At 44.8% G+C, this 20,854-nt stretch overlaps 1 protein-coding gene across 1 annotated transcript in view; it reads right to left on the bottom strand.

Annotated features, from left to right (window-relative positions):
- Positions 1-506: 506 nt before the first annotated feature.
- The window catches only part of adamts3 (ADAM metallopeptidase with thrombospondin type 1 motif, 3), a 434,436-nt gene continuing 414,088 nt past the window's right edge, over positions 507-20,854 (bottom strand). The window contains exons 20-22 of the mRNA XM_041185298.1: positions 17,529-17,736; positions 16,563-16,680; positions 507-2,970 (exon numbers count right to left, since the gene is read on the bottom strand). Coding sequence (XP_041041232.1) covers positions 2,468-2,970; positions 16,563-16,680; positions 17,529-17,736 — 829 coding nt within the window. The 3' untranslated portion in view covers positions 507-2,467. The remainder of the gene's footprint in view (positions 2,971-16,562; positions 16,681-17,528; positions 17,737-20,854) is intronic.

The following is a 20,854-nucleotide window of genomic DNA, read 5'->3' on the forward strand; positions in this document are numbered from 1 at the left end:
CATCAGAAAGTTGACATCTCCAACAGTGCAGCAGTGGCATGGTCAGCCTAGATTTTGATCTTGAGTCTCTGGAGTGGGGCTTGAACCCATAACCTCAACTGAGAGTACCCTGAGGCCTACATTTGACTTTGCACATTTGTGAGATGCTAATATTTCTTCATGTGTGAAAGAGATTCCTTCAGCATTACGCTGTTGCTATTAGCAAATAACTGAACATACCTAACACAGAACTGCTGATCGGTGTAACAGTTATTGCAAGCAAACTCAATCCAAAAAAATGTCATTAGGGTCAATTGATGTTGCCTTTTGAAATAGAATGTTGTGACCTACTCAGTGCTTTTAATATATAATCAACAAATGACTCTACTGAGAATTTGAAGTGCCCAACAGAAACTGGAGTCAAACCTACCAATGAGCATGAGAAAGTCACCAGGCAGATCAGTAACGAAGAACGGGGTAGGAAAATGAAACAAAGGCACAAACACAATCAACACCACAAATTCAAATAGCTTTAAAGGACATTATCTTGGATGTTACTTTTATTGCTATGTGCTCCCCAATATAACAAACAGCATCAGTAGTGTACGCTCAGAATAAAACAGGCACCTATATTATTGTACAAAAGAAAGCAAATAAGACAAAGTAATTCATATTATTTCCATTTATGGGGTAAAAGAGGGATTCTTAAATAAATTCTATGCAACTGTCTGGGGCTCAGGGGTTGTCATCTTACAAGCTAAACACTAGCTTCATTAAACTTCAAAAGCCTTGCAAGAAATTGACAGCAATTCTTTAAAGGCATTGAGTTGACTGGACCCTAATTGACTACTGGCAGGACAATAGTAAATATTCTTCCATAGTGTACCACTATGTGCATCCAATTGTTATATTCTAACTATGTTTTTTGAGTACGTAATGAAGTACTCACTTGTCTTTATCTTTTCAACCCGCCGTTTGCTTCTGTACATTACAATACTTTTGATTTAATCCCAGCTCACCATTTTAAGAACAGCTCCATTCTCCAGTAAGTTTCTAAGTTGGTAATAATGTTACTCGCCACTTTTCACTGGGATATCCAAATTCTGTTTTTACATGTTTCAGAAACATTGTCACTTTGGGAAAAAAATTAGACAACTCATTGTAGTACTTAGGTTTGTTTTTTTATCCCCTGCAGATCGGTGGGGAATGTTAGTGGCCTGTGTTTTTTGATGTGGAGTTGGGTGGACCCTTGCTGCCCCTCTAGGCAATGCATTCAGGTGAGGATATTTTAGTTAGCCTGCCAAATTTCTAGATGCTGATATTTTCGATTATACACATGTGAATACTGTATAGTAATGCCTTGGAGATAATTACTGATTTAATCTGTCTTGATCCAAAAAGATTACTTTTCCAAACATATCTACTGTGGGCAAAGGTGGCTATAAGGTGATAGAAAGTAGGTGCTGGAACACCCTTGCCTCAAATGAAGATGGAGATCCATTTTGCATTTAAAATCCATAACTGGGTAAATAACTGTCTACAAACAGTTGATTTTAGAAGGACATTTAAATCTACGCAATGAGATTGAGAGCAAGAACAGAAAATTCTGGAAAGGCCTAATAGATCCAACAGGTACATGGGAGGAAAATGGCCGAATATCTTTTTTTGATCAGCCTTCACCAGAATATTAAGCAAGGCGTTCTCTGGTTAATTGCTTGCTGACCTGATAACATTTCCAAATCAGCACTTATTTCAGATTTGCAGTTTATTTTTATTAGCACCAAAGGGATTGGGAGATCTGCCAAGTTAAATTGTTAAAGAAGCCAGTAATTCTTGCCCGACCCATCGTTATGTTTGTTGCTCCTCACTGCAATTTGTGAAATGTATTAGGACAGTTTTTCAACATCAGGTACATACTTAAATTTAGAAATGGTTATATAACATAGGTAAACAAAATCTCAAGGAACAAAATGTATTTTTAAAATATAATACTGACTTGCATGTACAGTATTTACATAACAGCTGCAAATGACTTAAATAATAACTATTTCACTGACATAAGCAACAACTGACTTTGCTGAATACCATTTTGTATCAATGCAACACTGTAAACCCTTAAAGAAATTGAGCATCTCTTTGTATTTCTTTCTTTGATTTTTTTTTGAACATCAGCTGATGTGCAAAATGTAGTCTTGATCCTTTATGAAGACAGCACCAACAAACCTAGGTATTTCCTCCTCATTGTGAAAATCTTTGGTGTTTTGAGCCCAAACAAATTGGATGCTGGCCAATCTATTGATAAAGAGCAAAGTGCCAGCACTTTACTACTTAAATGTGTTCTTTTTCAAGGAGAGATCAACAGTTTAAGTTCATTGAAAATGCAGAAAGTCCTTTTCAAATAATGCATGCACCGTGATGTCTACAGTTGTTTGCTTTTATATGGTAATTTTCCCCAGAAGTGTCTGATGTATGTAAGAATCATCTTCCTTCATGTCTCTACCACAGGAGATCGTAACGCAGCATATCTTTCTGATATCTTTGCCGCTCTGTCTGATTCATGGGTTGCTGTGGAGCTGTTGCTGATGGCAGTAGGATTGCCTTGAATTAAATGAAGCGGATTCTGTGAGGCCTCCAATCTGTGAGGCCTACCAGCCGCAGGTGTCTTTTTTGGGGAGGAATTCACACCTTTTGTTTTGCCACGTCCTGGGGTTACTGCATTTGGCTTATTGTTCCTTGCTTTGGCCAACCTGTTGCCTTGCTGACCTCTGCCCCTGGATGTAGAGTCAGACTGATGAGTTGGTGTCATCTCGTGGTCAGCTGCAGCCATTATATCCTCTATATCAGCAGTGTCAGTGAAGAAGGGGGGAGGCAGGGTGCTACTGCGCTTGCTACAGGATTCGCAACAGAGTTTCTTGTAACCTGGGATTGAGCAGTAGCGAGCAAGCACCTCCATCTGGCAGAATATAGACTTGTCTCGCAGGCAAGGCTCATCTGCAAGGTGAACAGAGTGAAATGGAATAGTTTATTCAAATTAGGGGGAGGTTAAAACATTCCATGTGCAGAAATTAAAATCTGTATCATGTGCATTAAATCGCCTGATCATGTGGCCAAGCAGTTCCACTTCTCAATCAATTGCACAGCGCAATATAAAGATGTTATCGGTTTTGTCAGAACTTTATCATAGCAAAACAGTAAAGCAGTGAAGCAGTAAAAAAGGGTAAGTGAGTAGATAACTGCTCACACCGCACTATCTTCCAGTGTTGCCATCGTGGTCATTCAAGGATTGTTAATGTTATTATCTAAAACAAACTGCATCATTGACACTATAACGCATTTATATTGCCTCTGAACTAGCATGCTCATTTACTTCTAACTGTAATTGCAAGAAACTGGCACAACAGGCAGGAGTGGGGTGAGACCAGACAGTGTGTGCCCTTAGCAAGAAAAATGTGCTCAGTGTTGGGGAAATGCTCTATTGAGAGCGTGGGGCTTGGCAATGCATAGGCAGGAGCAATGCAATGTGTGTGTATGGTAGCATAGTAGTTATGTCAATGGACTAGTAATCCAGAGGTCTGGACTAATAATTCAGAGACATGAACACAAATCCCTCCATAGCAGCTTGAAAATTAACATTCAGTTCACAAATTAGCTATTTCTATACATTGTTCAATGTAAAAGATCGTGGTGACTATTTTGAAGAGCAAGGAAGATCACCCAGTGTCCTGGCTAATATTTATCTCTCAGCCAGCATTACTTAACCACATTATCTGATCATTATCATCACATAATTGCTTTTAGTTTTAATTTTCTGCATGCAAATTGCTGCCAACTTTCCTATATTACAACAGTTGCTACAATTCAAAAGTACTTCATTGGCCGTAAAGCATTTTGGGATGTCCTAAAATTGTGAAAGGCGTTATATAAATGAAATTTCTTTCTTTCTGTCTCACTTCTAGGTTCATCTCCTTGGGCCCACTCAAAAATAAAGATGCCAAAGTAATAGGGCAGGAGTTTCTTGACACTACAACTTGCAGAGAAAGTAGCAACATACATACAAACATATGAAATAGGAGCAGAAGGGCCATAAAAATCCCACATAATGGGAATTGAGTCTGGTTGCCGTTTTTAAAACCTGTCTGCCTCTGTTCTGACATGGAAAACCAGGCCATGCAGTCATTACGAACACATGAAATAGGAGCAGAAGTAGGCCATTAGACCTCTCGAGCCTCCTCCATCTTTCAATAAGAACATGGCTGATCTGTTTGTTTCAAGTTCTACATTCCCATCTACCCCCAATAACCCATGATTCCCTTGCCTAACAAGAATCTATTTACCTCTGCCTTAAAAATACTCAGTGACCCTGCCTTCACTGCCTTCTGACGCAGAGAGTTCCAAAGTCGCACAACCATCTGAGTGAAAAAAATTCTCCTCATCTCTGTCCTATAAGGGTGACAGCTAATTTTAAAACACTGCCCCCTAGTTCTGGAATCACCCATAAGAGGAAACATCCATTTTACATCCACATTGTCAAGACCATTCAGGATCTTATATACTTCAATTCAGTCACCCTCTTCTACACTCCAGTGGAAACAAGCCCAGCCTGTCCAACCTTTTGTCATAAGACAACCTGCTCATTCCAGGTATCAATCTCCTCTGAAACATCTCCAACGCATTTACATCCTTCCTTAAATAAGAAGATCAAAACTGCACACATTCAAGGTACAGTCTTATCAATGCCATCTACAACTGAAGCATAACATCCTTATTTTTATGTTCAATTCCTCTTGTAATAGAGGATAGCATTCCACTGACCTTCTTGATTACATGCTGTACTTGTATTCTAACTTTTTGTGACTCATGCACTAGAACACCTAGATCTCTCTGCACCTCAGAATTCTGCAGTCATCCTCCGTTTGTGTAATACTCTGCTTTTTTATTCTTCCTGACAAAGTGAACAACTTCACATTTTCCCACATTATACTCCATCTGCCAGGTTTGTGCCCACTCAATCAACTTAGCCATATCTGTTTGGAAACTCCTTATGTCTTTTTCACAATATACTTTCCTACCTATCTTTGAATTGTCTGCAAATTTAGCTATCATGCCTTCACTCCCCTCATCAAAGTCATTGACGTAAATTGTAAAAAGTTGAGGCCCAGCACAGGCCGCTGCAGCACTCCACTTATCACATCCTGCCAATCAGACAAAGACCCATTTATGAATACTCTGTTTTCTGCCAGCCAGCCAATCTTCTATCCAGGCTATTATGTTAGCCCCTACCCTATGAGCTTTTATTTCCCGCGATAACCTTTGATGTGACATCTTATCAAATGCTTTCTGGAAATCCAAGTACAGTATGCCTACAGGCTCCCCTTTATCCACAGCAAGTTACTCCTTCAAAGAACTCTAAAAAATTGGTTGAACATGATTTCCCTTTCATAAAATCATGCTGACTCTTCCCAATTACCTTGAGCTTTTCTAAGTGCCCAGCTATAACCTCTTTAATGATGACAGACATCAAGCTAACTAGCCAATAGTTCTCTGTTTTTTGCCTCCTTCTCTTCTTGAATGGAAGGGTTATATTTGCAACTTTCCAGTCTGATGGAGCCTTTCCAGGATCTAGGGAATTTTGGAAAATTAATATTAACGCATCTACTACCTCATTAGCCACCTCTTAAGACCCTAGGATGAAGTCCATCTTGATCTAGAGACTTCTCAGCCCACAGCTCCCATCAGTTTGCTCAGTACTGCTTCCCTAGTGATTGCCATTTCACCAAGTTCCTCTCTCCCTTCCACCTCCTGATTTACAGCTATTACTGGAATGTTTTTGTATCCTCTATAGTGAAGACAGAAGCAAAATATTTGTTCATTTCATCCACCATTTCGTTATTATCTAATATTAACTCCCCATTATCACTCTCTAGAGGACCAACACTCACTTTACCTACTCTTTTCCTGTTTAAATACCTGTAGAATCTCTTGCTATCCGTTTTTACATTTCCAGCTAGCTTCCTCTCATACTCTAATATCTATCTCTTGATTAACCTTATAGTCATTCTCTACCATTCTTTATATTCTGACCAATCATCTGACCTGCCACTCATCTTTGCACATTTATATGCTTTTTTTCTTAAGTTTGATGTTTTCCCTAATTTTTTTAGTTAACCACAGATGGTAGGTACTCCTTTTAGAATTTCCTTTATAGTAGGAACATACTCATTCTGAGTATTCTGAAAAATTCCCTTAAATGTCTGCCATTGTTTCTCTGTTGACCTATCCCCTAGCCTAGTTATCCCAGTTCACTTCAGTTAGCTCAGATTTCATGCCCACATAGTTGCCCTTATTTAAGTTTAAGATACTTATCTTAGACCCATTCTTCTCCCTTTCAAACTGGGTGTAAAGTGCAATCATATTGTGGTCACTGCTACCTAGGGGTGTCTTTACCCTGAGGTCATTAATTAATCCTGTCATATTATACAATACCAAATCTAATATAACCTGTTCTCTGGTGGGTTCCAGAATGTGCTGCTTGCAGAAACTATCTTGAGAGCATTCTATGAACTCCTCACCAGGCTACTATTGCCAATCTGATTTTTCAGTTTATATGTAGATTACAGTCACCCATGATTATTGCCATCCCTTTATCACAAGCACCCAATATTTATTTTTGTATATTTTGTCCCACATTGTGGTTACTGTTAGGGGGCCTGTAGACCAGACCCATTAGTGACTTCTTTCCCCTACTATTCCTCATCTCCACCTGAACCGATTTTACATCCTGATCTCCTGAACCAAGGTCATCTCTAACTATTGCACAAATGCCATCCTTGACTAACAGTGTTACCCCTCCACCTTTACCTAGTTTCCTATTCTTCTTGAAGGTCACATAGCCCTCAATATTCATCTTGCAGCCAGGTCTTCGTAATGGCAATCAGATCATATTTATTTACTTCAATGTGAGCTACGCACATTCAGATACAGAGCCTTTAATTTAGTCTTTTTATTATCTTTGTGACATCTAGTCTTGATTCGTTGTGCATTCTTAATTTTTTTTCTCTCTGTCCCTTCCTGCCATTCTCCGACCCTCATTTCCCATATTACTATTTTCCTCACTTAACTTGTCTCTACTCTTTGATATACCACATAGAAACTAGGGGCACGAGTAGGCCATTCGACCCTTCAAGCCTGCTGCACCATTCAATATGATCATGGCTGATTCTCTATCTCAACGCCTTCTCCTGCTTTCTCTCCATATCCCTTGATGCATCTAATATCCAAAAAATTATCAATTTCTTTCTTGAATATACTCAGTGACCCAGCCTCCACGCCTTCTGTGTAGAGAATTCCACAGGTTGACCACCCTCTGAGTGATGACATGCTGGGAGGGGAGCTTCAAGATGGCTTGGTAATGAACCATCTGCTGCCCTCTGCACTCCACGTACTTGTGCCTCCTTGCTATGGAAGGATATACCGTGTGATGCCTAATGTGATGTAGGCAGCATGTGGCCAATGTGGCGGGGGGGTAACAGGCCTAACATCTTTGTGTAAGTGTTTGGCATCAGTGGGGTGAGGAGGCCCTGCAATGTCCCACTCTGGCTGGGGTGGGCCGTGCGCAAAGAGAGTCCATGTACAATTTGCACAAATCAATGCTCTTCTCTCATTTTCAGGAGAAGAATGCCCATAATGCTGCAGAGAGTGTGAGGACTGGCAGCAGCCAGGCGCAGTTAGCCATTCTTAGCTGGTTTGAGCAGGAGGCCCTGGATTTGGAGAGGCACCATGCGCCCAGGTCCATTGGTGTCGGTGAGGCTGGGGTGCCACGGGCAGGTATGTATGCCCAGCAGTGAGGTCACCATTGTTCTCCCAACAACCATAGCAGTGATTTAATTTTAGCAACATGGCTTGACCATTGCTTATGGAAGGATGAGCACATAATGACCCGGAGGGGCAGGGATGCATATTGACATTGTCTCCACATTAACTGATCCAATGTCCTTGTTCTTCCTTGTTCCAGGAGGAGGAGCAGCAGAGGCCCCCTCTCACACCTGAGGGCCCTGAAGTCTCAGCAACATCACACCATCTCAGCCAGGCAGGCATCAGCGCAGATACTAACACCTTGGAAGGAATTAGAACATCGGCTTGTGCCCCTGGGCACAGTGATGAGGGCACTTCACAGTTGCTGGAGGAGCTGGCAGAGACAGAGAGTGCCTATGGTGCCACCAGTCAGAGGACTGCAAGGGACCAGGCACATGCTCAGTCGGTGCCTGATGTTGTGTCTCTAGAGTCGTCCGTGACGCAGCAGGTGAAGGAATTGAGGTCGGGAGCATCTGGGGGAGATACATGAGGCTATGCTTGGTTTGGTCTCCGTGATGGATGAGTCTATGCGAGCGATCGTCGAGGCAATGAGCGCCATGCGTCCTCCATGGAGAGAGTGGTGACTCTCGTGGAGAGGCTCCTCCAGGAGACCCATCAGGGCTTCCTGGGGATGTGTTCTGACCAACAAGCCCTCACATCGGCATTGACCTCAGCTGGTCAGTGCCAGCATGGGAGATGGTCTGGGCACCAAGTTTCCCAGCTGGGTGCGCATCCATCCACGGTGAGCCGGGAGGTCCAAAGCAACCTCACGTCAGTGCAGCAGCTGCCTATTGTCTCTGCAGGCACCTCTCAGGGCGGTCCTCCGCTCCACTCCCAGTGACCATTGCATCTGGTGAGGCTGTGACGACTGGGGAGATGCGAGCTGTGAAACTGGCCACTCCCTCCCAGGCGGGACCAGCACAGGCTCCACGGGCCAGAGGACGACCGCCAAGGTCATCGAGGCCAACAGGACAGCAGAGTCAGCAGGCACAAGTGTGGACAGCTGATTGGGAGATACCGTAAAGATCACCCTCTGACACCTGGAAGGAGCCAGAGACATAAAAGTTTAGGACAGCTGTGACCTTCAGAGCCACTGGGATGGGGTATCCACCCACACAGTTAGCGGAGATCTCAGGCCCAATCTTCTGACAGATATAGTTGACCATCTCCCTTAAGAGACGGAGCCTCCTTCGGCACTGCACCTCAGACATATTGAGATAGCCGCTTCGCCACCTGTATATCCTGGCAGCAGGATAGTGGCATCTTCTGTGGCCCTTTCTGCCCTGGTCCACCTCTTGGCCCTGTGCCCCTTGTGCCTGCCCCTGTCCTTCCAAAGGTGGCTCCCCTGGAGGTTAAATGTGCACTCCTGGCCTCCTCCCACATCTAGCCCTCCATTCCTCCTCAGGGGAGGTGCCTCCTGTGGAGAGTTCAGCTCCCATTCCCAGGATAAGGGAAGGCTTCCTGAAATCTGCAGGCCCAAAAAAGATTCCTCACTGCAGAGTGCTGACCTGAAGGTTAAGAGTCCAGCTGGTGTGCGTTTTTAAGTATTGCAGATCGCATAGGCAAGTTTCAATAACTTTGAAAAATCAATACTTGAGAGAGCACACTTGCAACTCCAGTGAGCCCTCTTACTGGTTTATATCAATGTGTCCTGCCCATTGCACCCGTGCACCGACCCGAAGATTGCATGGGTGGTGAAAAATCGCAGTCGATTGGAGTGTCAAAGGCCTTAAGTACCCTGCTAATTAATGGCGGGCGCGCATTGGAGAGCATCGCGTGCCCGCCCAACGAAATATCGTGATGGCGCACGGTGATGTCGGGGCGCTCGCCCAATGTTACTGCGCATCATTTTATGTGCTGACATGCGGGGCCTGCCCCCACACGCCAACGGGCAAACTCTGTAATGTAGAATTTTGGAAGATGACCACCAATGCATCCAATGTTTCCAAGGCCACTGCGTTTAGTACTCTGAAATGTAGATTATGAGGCCCTGGGGATTTTTCAGCCTTTAACCCCAATAATTTCTCTTGCACCATTTGTTTTAACTAATACTGATTTTCTTCAATTCCTCCCTCTCACTAGACCCTTGGTTTCCTAACATTTCTGGGAAATTATTAGTGTCCTCGTTTGTGAAGACAGAACCAAAATATGTATTCAATTCTTCTGTCATTTCTTTGTTCCCCATTATAATTTCCCCTGTTTCTGACTGTAAGGGACCTACATTTGTCTTTGCTAATCTTTTTATCTTCACGTATTTATAGAAGCTTTTACAGTCAGTTTTTATGCTCCCTGCAAGGTTACACTTATACTCCATTTTCCCCTTCTTGATCAATCTTTTTATCCACTTTTGCTGAATTCTAAACTGCTCCCAATCCTCAAGTTTGCTACTTTCTCTGGCAATTTTATATGTCTCCTCTTTGGATCTAATACTATCCCTAATTTATTTTGTAATTCATGGTTGAACCACCAAGCAAGACAGGAATGAATAATTGTTATAACTCATGCAACGTTCCTTAAATATTAGCCATGGCTTATCTACCATCAACCCTTTTAGCAAGGTTTCCCAATGCATTATTGCCAACTCATGCATCATACCCTCGTAGTTCCCTTTATTCAAATTCAGGATTTTAGTTCCTTCACTTCTTCACTTCACTTTCCATCTTAATGGACAATTCTATCATTTTATGATCGTTCTTCCCCAAGGGACCCCGCAGAACAACTTTATTAATTAATCCCTTCTCATTACACAATACCCAATCTAGGATAGCCTGCTCTCCGGTTGGTTCCTCAACAAAGTGGTCTGAAAAACCATCACGTACACACTCCAGGAAATCTTCCTCCACAGTATTATTGCCTGGTTTGGTTTGTCCAATCTATATGTAGATTAAAGTCACCCATGATTACTGTTGTACCCTTATTGCATGTGTCTCTAATTTCCCTGTTTAATTTCTTCCCTTACATCTCCGTTACTGTTTGGAGGCCTTGCCACATTTGATCTCTTGCCCCCACTATGTAGTTTAAAGCCCTCTCTACTTCCCTAGTTCTGCAGTTCACAATAACACTGGTCCCAGGTTCAGGTGTAGACCATCCCAACGGTACAGCCCCCAATTTCCCTAGTACTGGTGCCAGTACCCCACAAACTGGAACCCACTTCTCTCACACCGGTCTTTGAGCCACATATTCATCTCTCTAATTTTATGTACCCTATGCCAATTTGCATGCGGCTCAGGTAATAATCCTGAGATTATAATCTTTGAGGTTCTGCTTTTCAATTTAGTACCTAGCTCCTCATACTCTCTACGCAGAGAGTATCTCTTTCCTAGTTCGACCTATGTCTACATGAACCACGTCAACTGGAACCCCTCCTTCCCACTGCAAGTTCTTCTCCAGCCCTGAGCAGATGTCCTGAACCCTGGAACTGGGCAGGCAACACAGCTGTCTGGAATCTCACTCTTTGCTAGAAAAAATTGTCATTCCCCTTCACTATACTATCCCCTACTACCACTATGTTCCTTTTTGCTCCACCCACTTGAATGGCTTCTGTACCACGGTGCAATGGTCAATATGCTCACCCACCCTGCAGCCCCCACTCTCATCCATACAAGCTGAGAGATCCTGAAACCTATTGGACAATTGCAGAGGCTCACACTCCTGCACTACTGCCCTCTGGGTCCCCTTACCTGCCTCAGTCGCAATCATACCCTCCTGTCCCTGACCACTGACCAAATCAGAAGACCCCATCCTAAGTGGTGTGACTGCCTCCTGGTATAAAGCATCCAGGTAACTTTTCCCCTCACTGATGTGTTGCAGAGTCTGCAGCTCAGCTCCAGCTCAATGACTCAGAGTCAAAGTTCCTCAAGCCGCAAACACTTATTACTAACGTGTTTGACCTGGATCACAATGTTATCCAGAAGCTCCCACATGCTGCAGCCTTGACACATCACCTGTCCTGTCATCCTTGAAGCATTTTAAGTAATTACTTAATTATATTAATCACTGATTTAATGTTGCTTTCTTAAATATTTTATTAACTTTACCACCAAATTGTGTACTATTTTAAACCTTAGGAATAGATTAGAACTTACCCACTTACCAGATACTCACCAAACATCTAACTCCTTTTCCTGTAACCAGAGCAAGGACCAACTTCTATGGGATGAAATAGAAAGAAAGAGGAAACAAACACCTCCTTCCCCCAATTCCCCCACTCACCAAACTCCAAGTGGAGAAGTTTGTCCCCTTTGGGCAGGCTGGTTGGGAGTGGGCATGGGCAGGCCTGGAGTCAATCGCCGCCCGTGATCGGATGCGCGCGAACCATTTTACATGGGTGGGCCAATTAAGGCCTACCCAGCGTGATGCGCACCTGGAAGTGCTCAGCACTATCTGTGCGGACGGGAGGAGGAGGGAGAGTCGGGGCCTGCGCTCTTTCACACATACATACAAAAGAGCGCAGAAATCTCCCTGAGGCACAGAGCTGCCTCAGAGATTAATTTAAGAATCAAACACTGTAAAAAAAGAAAAAATAAAATTACTCAGACATGTCCCCTTAAGTGATATTGTCACATGAGCTGGGACATGTTTTTGAATTTTCAGGAGATATTTTATTTAATTAATAAACACTTCATGGAACCTCATCCCGCCCATGGATGAAGTTTCATGAAAAATGCGAAGGCCGTCTGGGCTCTTTGCCTGCCCGCCAACCTAAAGGTTAATTAGTTAGTTAATCGTCTTACCAGGCCTTTGACAGTTCGGCGGGTGTGCAGCCGACTCCGCTGCGTGCCTGCTAAACTGAAGATCGCACTGATGCGCGGTGATGTCGGGACACGCACCCAATGTCACCGTGTGTCATTTTATGCATTGGCGAGTGGGGCCCACCCCCACACACCGATCAGAAGATTCTGGCCTTAAGAGCAAAATTAACTCTTAAAACTCCCCCTCTCATCAAACTCCAAGGGCAGCATTTTCCGAGCCCACTGGTGGTGGGCACGATAGGTGGCGTGCGTGGAAAATATAGCAGGACCCACTTCACAAAGGCATGAAGGCAGGTCGTGATCTTCCTCTCAGTCCGCCAACAGGCTGCGTTTCCACCATTGGTCGGAGAGGAGCTAATTGTAATACATCAGCATATAATTAATAGGCCATCCCACCAGCTCTTGGAACCCCAGCCATATCGTCCGTCCACGTTGGTGGGAAAGCACGCCGCGTGCACTTGGCGGCCTTCACTTTGGGGGAACTGAGGTGAGTGAGCAGCAGCGTTCTCCACAGCTCCCCCATTGTTTACAGGCCTCAGGGGTGCCGGAGGCAATTGATGCTTGGCCCCGCGGGCGACTGCTGAGGGGTGGAGGGTGTCTGACGGCAAGTGCGCCAGCCTCGGAGGTGACTGTTGAGGGGGTGGGGTGGGGGGGTCAAGCACTGCCCTGGCACTGCATCCTGCACACAGGCAATCGTGATGGGGGGGCAGGGTAAGTGAGGGAAATGGCCATGCATTAGGGACACCTGTATAAAGTGACCATGCCTCTACAACTGAGACAGATCAGGCGCAGCCACAATGAAATGATTGGGGTCAGACTCCTAGTCTGCCCATCCATGCAAGCAACACAGATGCACCAAAGGGCCACTAAGCGCTCCATACCTTAACCACCCCTGCCCGTGTCTTCGAGTCTGCCACTGCTCTATTGGACCACGGAGTAGTTGGGCTGCACACGTTGTACAATCTCCTCGCCAATGCTGGTCATGTAGCAGTCACTGCTGGAGATGCTCACAGCCCCTTGCAATCTCAGCATCCTGATTTGGACCAGTGTCCTCCATGTCACAGGTTGACAGGGCAGCCATACAGCGCACTCATCTCTGGACATCGAGGGGTGACTGGCACTCTCCGGGAAGCATTAAGGAGCGGTCACACAGAGTCAGGAAAGGTGCTAAGTGCAACCATGATAACCACGTCTCTCTCTTTCATGCTGTAGGACCACCATGTCAGGATCGTGGATCCTGGTGACCTAGCTGTATGCCTCATTGCCTACAATCGTAGAAAATGGAGGAGAGAGTGACTGAGGCTCCTGGCCGCGCAAAGGCAGGAACAGCAACCTCATGAAGAAGGGGTGGCAGGGGTTCCCGCACACGCTGCCCAGGAGCGACAGCGAGCCATGGCTGGTCAGCACTTAGTGACACCCAGGGTTTATAGACACTGCTTGCCACTCCTGCAGATAACTGAGAACCAGTGTTGCCGACAACTGCGCATGTTTAGGGACCTGGTAGCTCAGATCTACCACTTACTGCAGGACTTGGCGCCAAGGGGACATGGAGGGCATCCAGTGGCTATGAAAGTGACCACAATGCTTAATTTCTATGCCAGTGATGCCTATCAGGGCTCCTCAGGTGACCTCTGTGGGATTTCATAATCGTCACCCACAAATGCAGCCATGAGGTCACGGATGCCATCTTCTCCATGGCCCTGGAGTGTCACCTACTGATCCTCCTCTCTATGGGTGACTGAGGGCCCCTGGCTGACTCCGTGAGCGGAAGGGGTAGCTGGAGCGAGATCAAGCTGCCCAGCACCCCTCTTGGGTACACACTATTGGAGGCTAACTATGGCATCAGCGATGGAGTTAAGCCCATGCAGCAGTGCAGGAGTGATGTCCTGGACCAAGGTCTCCACGGCGGCTACCTTCCTGCCAGTATTGACCTTGGTTTGTTGCAGTGCCGGCGTTTTCACCTCAGCCTGAAGACGGACGGACTCCTCCAACGTGCCTTGCAAACTGAGGAGTGCAGCAGACATCCCCTCCTGTTGTTCCATAGCTTGCCTTGTGCCATGATCGAGTCCAGAGGTTCGTCATCTGACTCAGACTCAGCAATGTTCAGGTCTCCAGCATCTCTCTGAGTGCCAGGGATCTGGGAAGTCCCTGCCTCTGCCTGCTGTGGGTCAGAAAGTGTGATGTGCTCACAAGATTGTGATCCCGAGGCTACTCTAAAGCTAGGTCCCACTGAGATGTGTGTCTCTGCGCTGGTGGAAGGTGTGGATGAGCGCTGTGACGGGACTTCAGAAAGATGATCTCAAGGATCCCAGGAATGGAAGTGCTGCAAGGGAAATTAAGGGAACCCTGCTACAATTAATAGCTAATTAGCAGCTGGAACTATTGATTTCCCAGGCTGGGATGGCTGTTGGCTGTTCCTGGGACACAGATAGTTCTTTAATCTTGGGTATTCTTTTTGCTGTCGTTCAGGAATTTATAAAAAAAAATTGCTGAGGGTCCACAAACATCTAATTCCCCCTCTAACCTGAAGGATAAACTTTTCTTAGCTTCAGTGCAAATCTCTTTTAAATTCCAGAATGACCAAGAATTGAGTCTTTACATAAATTTCTATAAAGGTTCAATTATAAAACTAAAGAAGCAAAATAAAGTGAGAATGGTTTATGCATTGTAATGTACAATATAAGCACACAGACTGTACAAAGGTTATAAAAATAAGGCTCCCTTATTCCACTGGCATCAAAACTGTATAAACTGCCAATGAAAAGCGTAGCTCCAAGAAACAACAATTTACAGAGAATATTCTCTGCCAATGCTCCAGATCTCTGTCTTGGCTGGGGCCTTGACTCCTCAACGCACTCACCAGGCACGTTCAGGCTTTCCCTGCTCCCCTCTTTCTCCGCAAGACTCATCATGCTCAGGGGTGCTGCCTGTCAGTCTTACTAGCTCTCAGTTCCCCTTTCTGGCTCTCCAGCCATCTTCAGGGGCTTCAAGGTACCTTAGGCTGCCGCCACACAGCCATTCAAGTCCTGGCTGCTTTCTCCCTTGCCTCATAGCAACAGGCTCTGCCCCTCAGCTTATCAAAGAAACTGCTCCCTGCAGGGAGAGGCCCATGAGGTTGAGTGGCTTCCCAGTCTGATTCTCTCCTTCCACCAAAACTACCTGTTGCTACAGGAGGCCCTGATACAGCAGAATATTAAATAAAACCTGGCTGGTACCGAAAATATTCCACAATTATCTGTCCTGATAACAGGAGTCACAGATTCAGCATAGCCTGCCCTGATTAAAGGGGTCACAGGCGCTCCATGACATGCTCTGATAACGAGTCACAGGCCGCTCATATTGTCCTGATAACATGAGTCACAGGCTCTGTGTGGCCTGTCTTGATAACAGGAGTCACAGGCTCCTCACAGCTTTTCCTGATAACAGGCCCTTCAGAACCTGGTCTGATATCAGGAACCGCATAGGTTGCTCACAGTCTGCTTTATCAGTAGATTTTAAATAAGATACAAAGACAAAACTATAGAAACAAATAAAGTCAGGGTATTAAATGAAAAATAGAGAGTGCAGAAATGATTCTGCTATTATCTTCTCTGACAATGTCAGTCACAAAATGCAGCTAAATTTCCATAACTAAAGCTGACAACGTTTCTCTTTCGTTTACTAGCGTCAACTAAAAGCTGATAAGGTCAAGTATAGAATTGCCAACTCTGACTGGGTGTATTCCTGCAGGTTTCATCACATGAGCTCCAACCATCTGCTCCAGTCAGACAGCCTTTTTACCCCATTTCCAATAACGTTATAACTAATGAACAAAAATATTCAAAGAAAATGATCAAAAATGCAATTTTTTAGCACCCCTATGATTTTCTCTTGGGTTTCTTGCAGCACTGTCTAGCTAATCTTTAATTCCTGGAGACTTGAAGAGAATCCTGGAGTCTTAGCAACTCCTGGACTAATGAAGGCACTGTCACAGATACATACCACCACAAGGGGGACGTCTGCAGACTCTTGTAGCTTCCGGCTTCTCACCATCACACTGACCACTTGGACGACATCTGACCTGCCTTTGTTCAATTCCTTCACCACATGTAACAGAACACTATAAAGAATGGAAGACAAATCAACAATGGGAAGACAAACAAACCAATCTGCATTTTTATAACACCTTTCACAGTGATGGACATGTACTCACCAGTGTGCATCCTAATGTTATACAGTGACAGATGTATACTCACCAGTTGTGTATCCTAAGGTTATACAGGGACCTGTACTCAACAGTATTGTACCCCACTGTTGTACAATAACAGACCTATACCCAACAGTACTGCACCCTACTGTTGTACAATAACAGACCTATACATACCAACACTGTACCCCACTGCTGTACAATAACAGACCTGTACTCACCATTAATGTACCCCACTATTGTACATTAACAGACCTGTACCCAACAGTACTGTAGCCCAGTATTGTACAATAACAGACCTGTACCCACTGTTACTACTCTTCTCTATCACTGTATAATAACAGACCTGTACCCACCAATATGTACCCCAGTGTTATACTAAGATAGCTGTTCCTTCCTGCTCAATCATACTGTGACAGGTATGTACTCGCCATTACTGTACTCTTGTTCATTGTCCTTTGGGGCATATTGGGGATGTGAATGGTAGTCAATCTATCTTTTATTCCTGTTGTAATGGGAAAGCATCACACTCTCCTTTTCATATGATGTCTGCACAACTGAGAAACTGCAAGACGTCATTATTTCTTATTGAACACTTGTTTACTGCGTAGAGGGTGTCACCATTTTAACTACTATTCTCCCCCACCATGAGATGCAACTCCCTAACAGAACCAATGGCACAGCTTGGGATGCATAATGAAGCCTGTTGATTTAAAAAAAACGATTGTTGCATTTTCTATGAAGCCTGCCTGCTCACTGACCTCTAACCAGGGTCCTGTCTTCCATTGTGCTGGGCAGGGCATTCGATTACAAGCTCGGCGGTTCTCCAGGTGTTCTCCAGTGCAGTATTTACTGTGTACTGAACGGTTCCTTCCATCGGTCAGCAGCTGCACACAGCGAACAGTGCGGATTTGGTACCCAAAGCTCCCACAGGATTTTGTGCAATGTTCCCATTCCTCTGCTATCCAACTGTAAGAGGCAACACCAAATCAAATCAATTTGCAGAGATCCTTATAATATTCTGAGCATTAACCGAGTACTTTATTGAACAAACAGGAGATCAGTAATAGGTCACTGGGGATTGTTGAGGGCTTTCAAACCAGTCTAGGAAGAGCTAATGAATTAAAGGTTGTATCTGTAATTGTTTAAGGTTATTTCAGAAATTGATATCGGCACAGTGACTAAATTAATTGGATAGACAATCACAGTGAGGCTTATTTACTCTTATATCTGCTAACATAGTAGGTCAGGGATAAAGAGGTACCTGCTTTCTTATGTACAAAATCCACACATACAACATATTTACACACATTATTCACATACAGCACTTGACAGACTGCCTAATATCCACACACTGTACTCCCACAGACTGTACTCACATTGACTGTACTCACAGAGACAGTACACTGTGAACACATGCTGGGCAGACTACATCATCCCCACACACTGTTCTCATGCAGACCATATACAGTCCATACACACTAGGTACTCAGGCTGTATTAACACACACTGTACTCACACACACTCTACACAATACACATACAGTACTCACACACTGTTCACTTTCCACACACACTGTACACTATATACATACAGTATCACAGAGAGCACACTATACACACACTTTACTCATTCACACAATACAGTATCCACACACAAGATACACTATCCACACACCATGTACTCTCACACACTGTACTCACAGACTCTATAATATTCATACACAATGTCCTTGCAAACACTGTACACTATCTACACAAACTGTATAGTTAGTATACACACACTATCCTCACAGACTGTACACCATCCATACTCATTGTACTCACACAGACTGTACATTATCCATATACATTATACTCACATCGTAAACTGTCCACACACACTGTACTCACACAGACTGTACATTATCCAGACACACTGTACATTATCCAAACACACTATACTCACACGTCATGAACTATCCATTGTACTCACACAGATAGTACACCTTCCACACATACTGAACTCACACTTGGTAAACTATCCACACAAACTACTCACACAGACATTATCCACACACATTGTACTCACAACGACGACATCATCCAAAAACACCGTACTCACACAGTTTGTTAACTATTCACACACTGTACATTATCCACACGACTGCACTCACACAGACTGTACTCACAGATACTGTATAAAAAGGAAAAAACTACGGATGCTGGAAATCCAAAACAAAAAATAAAAAATACCTGGAAAAACTCAGCAGGTCTGGCAGCATCGGCAGAGAAGAGTACAGTTGATGTTTCGAGTCCTCATGACTCTTCAACAGAACCAAGTAAAAATAGGAGAGGGGTGAAATATAAGCTGGATTAAGGGGATGGGTGGGGGGGGGGGGCGTGGTGGGGGAGAGAGAAGGTTGGGGGGGTGGTTGTTGGGACAAGCAAGCAGTGATAGGAGATAACCAAAAGATGTCACAGACAAAGGAACAAAGAGGTGTTGAAGGTGGTGATATTATCTAAAGGAATGTGCTAATTAAGAATGGATAGCAGGACAAGCAAGGTAGCTCTAGTGGGGATGGGGTGAAATAAGACTAAAAGGGCATAAAAGGCAAAGATAAATGATCGGTGGAATACATTAAAAATAATGGAAATAGGTGGGAAAAGAAAAATCTATATAAATTATTGGAAAAAACAAGGAGGAGGGGGAAGAAACGGAAAGGGGGTGGGGATGGAGGAGAGAGTTCATGATCTAAAATTTTGAACTCAATATTCAGTCCAGAAGGCTGTAAAGTGCCTAGTCGGAAGATAAGGTGCTGTTCCTCCAGTTTGTGTTGAGCTTCACTGGAACAATGCAGCAAGCCAAGGACAGACATGTGGGCGAGCGGGCAAGGTGGAGTGTTAAAATGGCGAGCGACAGGGAGGGTAAAGCTTGCGGACAGACCGAAGGTGTTCTGCAAAGCGGTCACCCAGTCTGCGTTTGGTCTCTCCAATGTAGAGGAAACCGCATTGGGAGCAACAAATGCAGTAGACTAAGTTGAAGGAAATGCAAGTGAAATGCTGCTTCACTTGAAAGGAGTGTTTGGGCCCTTGGACGGTGAGGAGAGAGGAAGTGAAGGGGCAGGTGTTGCATATCTTGCGTTCGTGTGGGGAGGTGCCGCAGGAAGGGGTTGAGGAGTAGGGGGTGATGGAGGAGTGGACCAGGGTGTCACAGAGGGAATGATCTCTATGGAATGCTGCCGGGGTGGGGGGTGGTGAAGGGAAGATGTGTTTGGTGGTGGCATCATGCTGGAGTTGGCGGAAATGGTGGAGCATGATCCTTTGAATGTGGAGGCTGGTGGGGTGATAAGTGAGGACAAGGGGGCCCCTATCATGTTTCTGGGAGGGAGGAGAAGGCATGAAGGCGGAAGCGCGGGAGATGGGCTGGACACGGTTGAGGGCCCTGTCAACTACTGTGGTTGGAAAACCTCGGCTAAGGAAGAAGGAGGACATGTCAGAGGAACTGTTTTTGAAGGTGGCATCATCAGAACAGATGCGATGGAGGCAAAGGAACTGAGAGAATGGGATGAAGTCCTTACAGGAAGCGGGGTGTGAGGAGCTGTAGTCGAGGTAGCTGTGAGAGTCGGTAGGATTGTGATGGATATTGGTGGACAGTCTATCACCAGAAATTGAGACAGAGAGGTCAAGGAAGGGAAGGGAAGTGTCAGAGATGGACCATGTGAAAATGATGGAGGGGTGGAGATTGGAAGCAAAATTAATAAATTTTTCCAGGTCCCGACGAGGGCATGAAGCAGCACCGAAGTAATCATTGATGTACCGGAGAAAGAGTTGTGGGAGGGGGCCGAAGAAGGACTGGAACAAGGAATGTTCCACATACCCCATAAAGAGACAGGCATAGCTGGGGTCCATGCGGGTACCCATAGCCACACCTTTTATTTGGAGGAAGTGAGAGGAATTAAAGGAGAAATTGTTCAGTGTGAGAACAAGTTCAGCCAGACGGAGGAGAGTAGTGGTGGATGGGGATTGTTCGGGCCTTTGTTCGAGGAAGAAGCTGAGAGCCCTCAGACCATCCCGCTGGGGGATGGAGGTGATGAGGGGTTGGGCGT

This window comes from Carcharodon carcharias, chromosome 4 (genome assembly GCF_017639515.1).
Source record: "Carcharodon carcharias isolate sCarCar2 chromosome 4, sCarCar2.pri, whole genome shotgun sequence".
NCBI classification, from domain to species: domain Eukaryota; kingdom Metazoa; phylum Chordata; class Chondrichthyes; order Lamniformes; family Lamnidae; genus Carcharodon; species Carcharodon carcharias.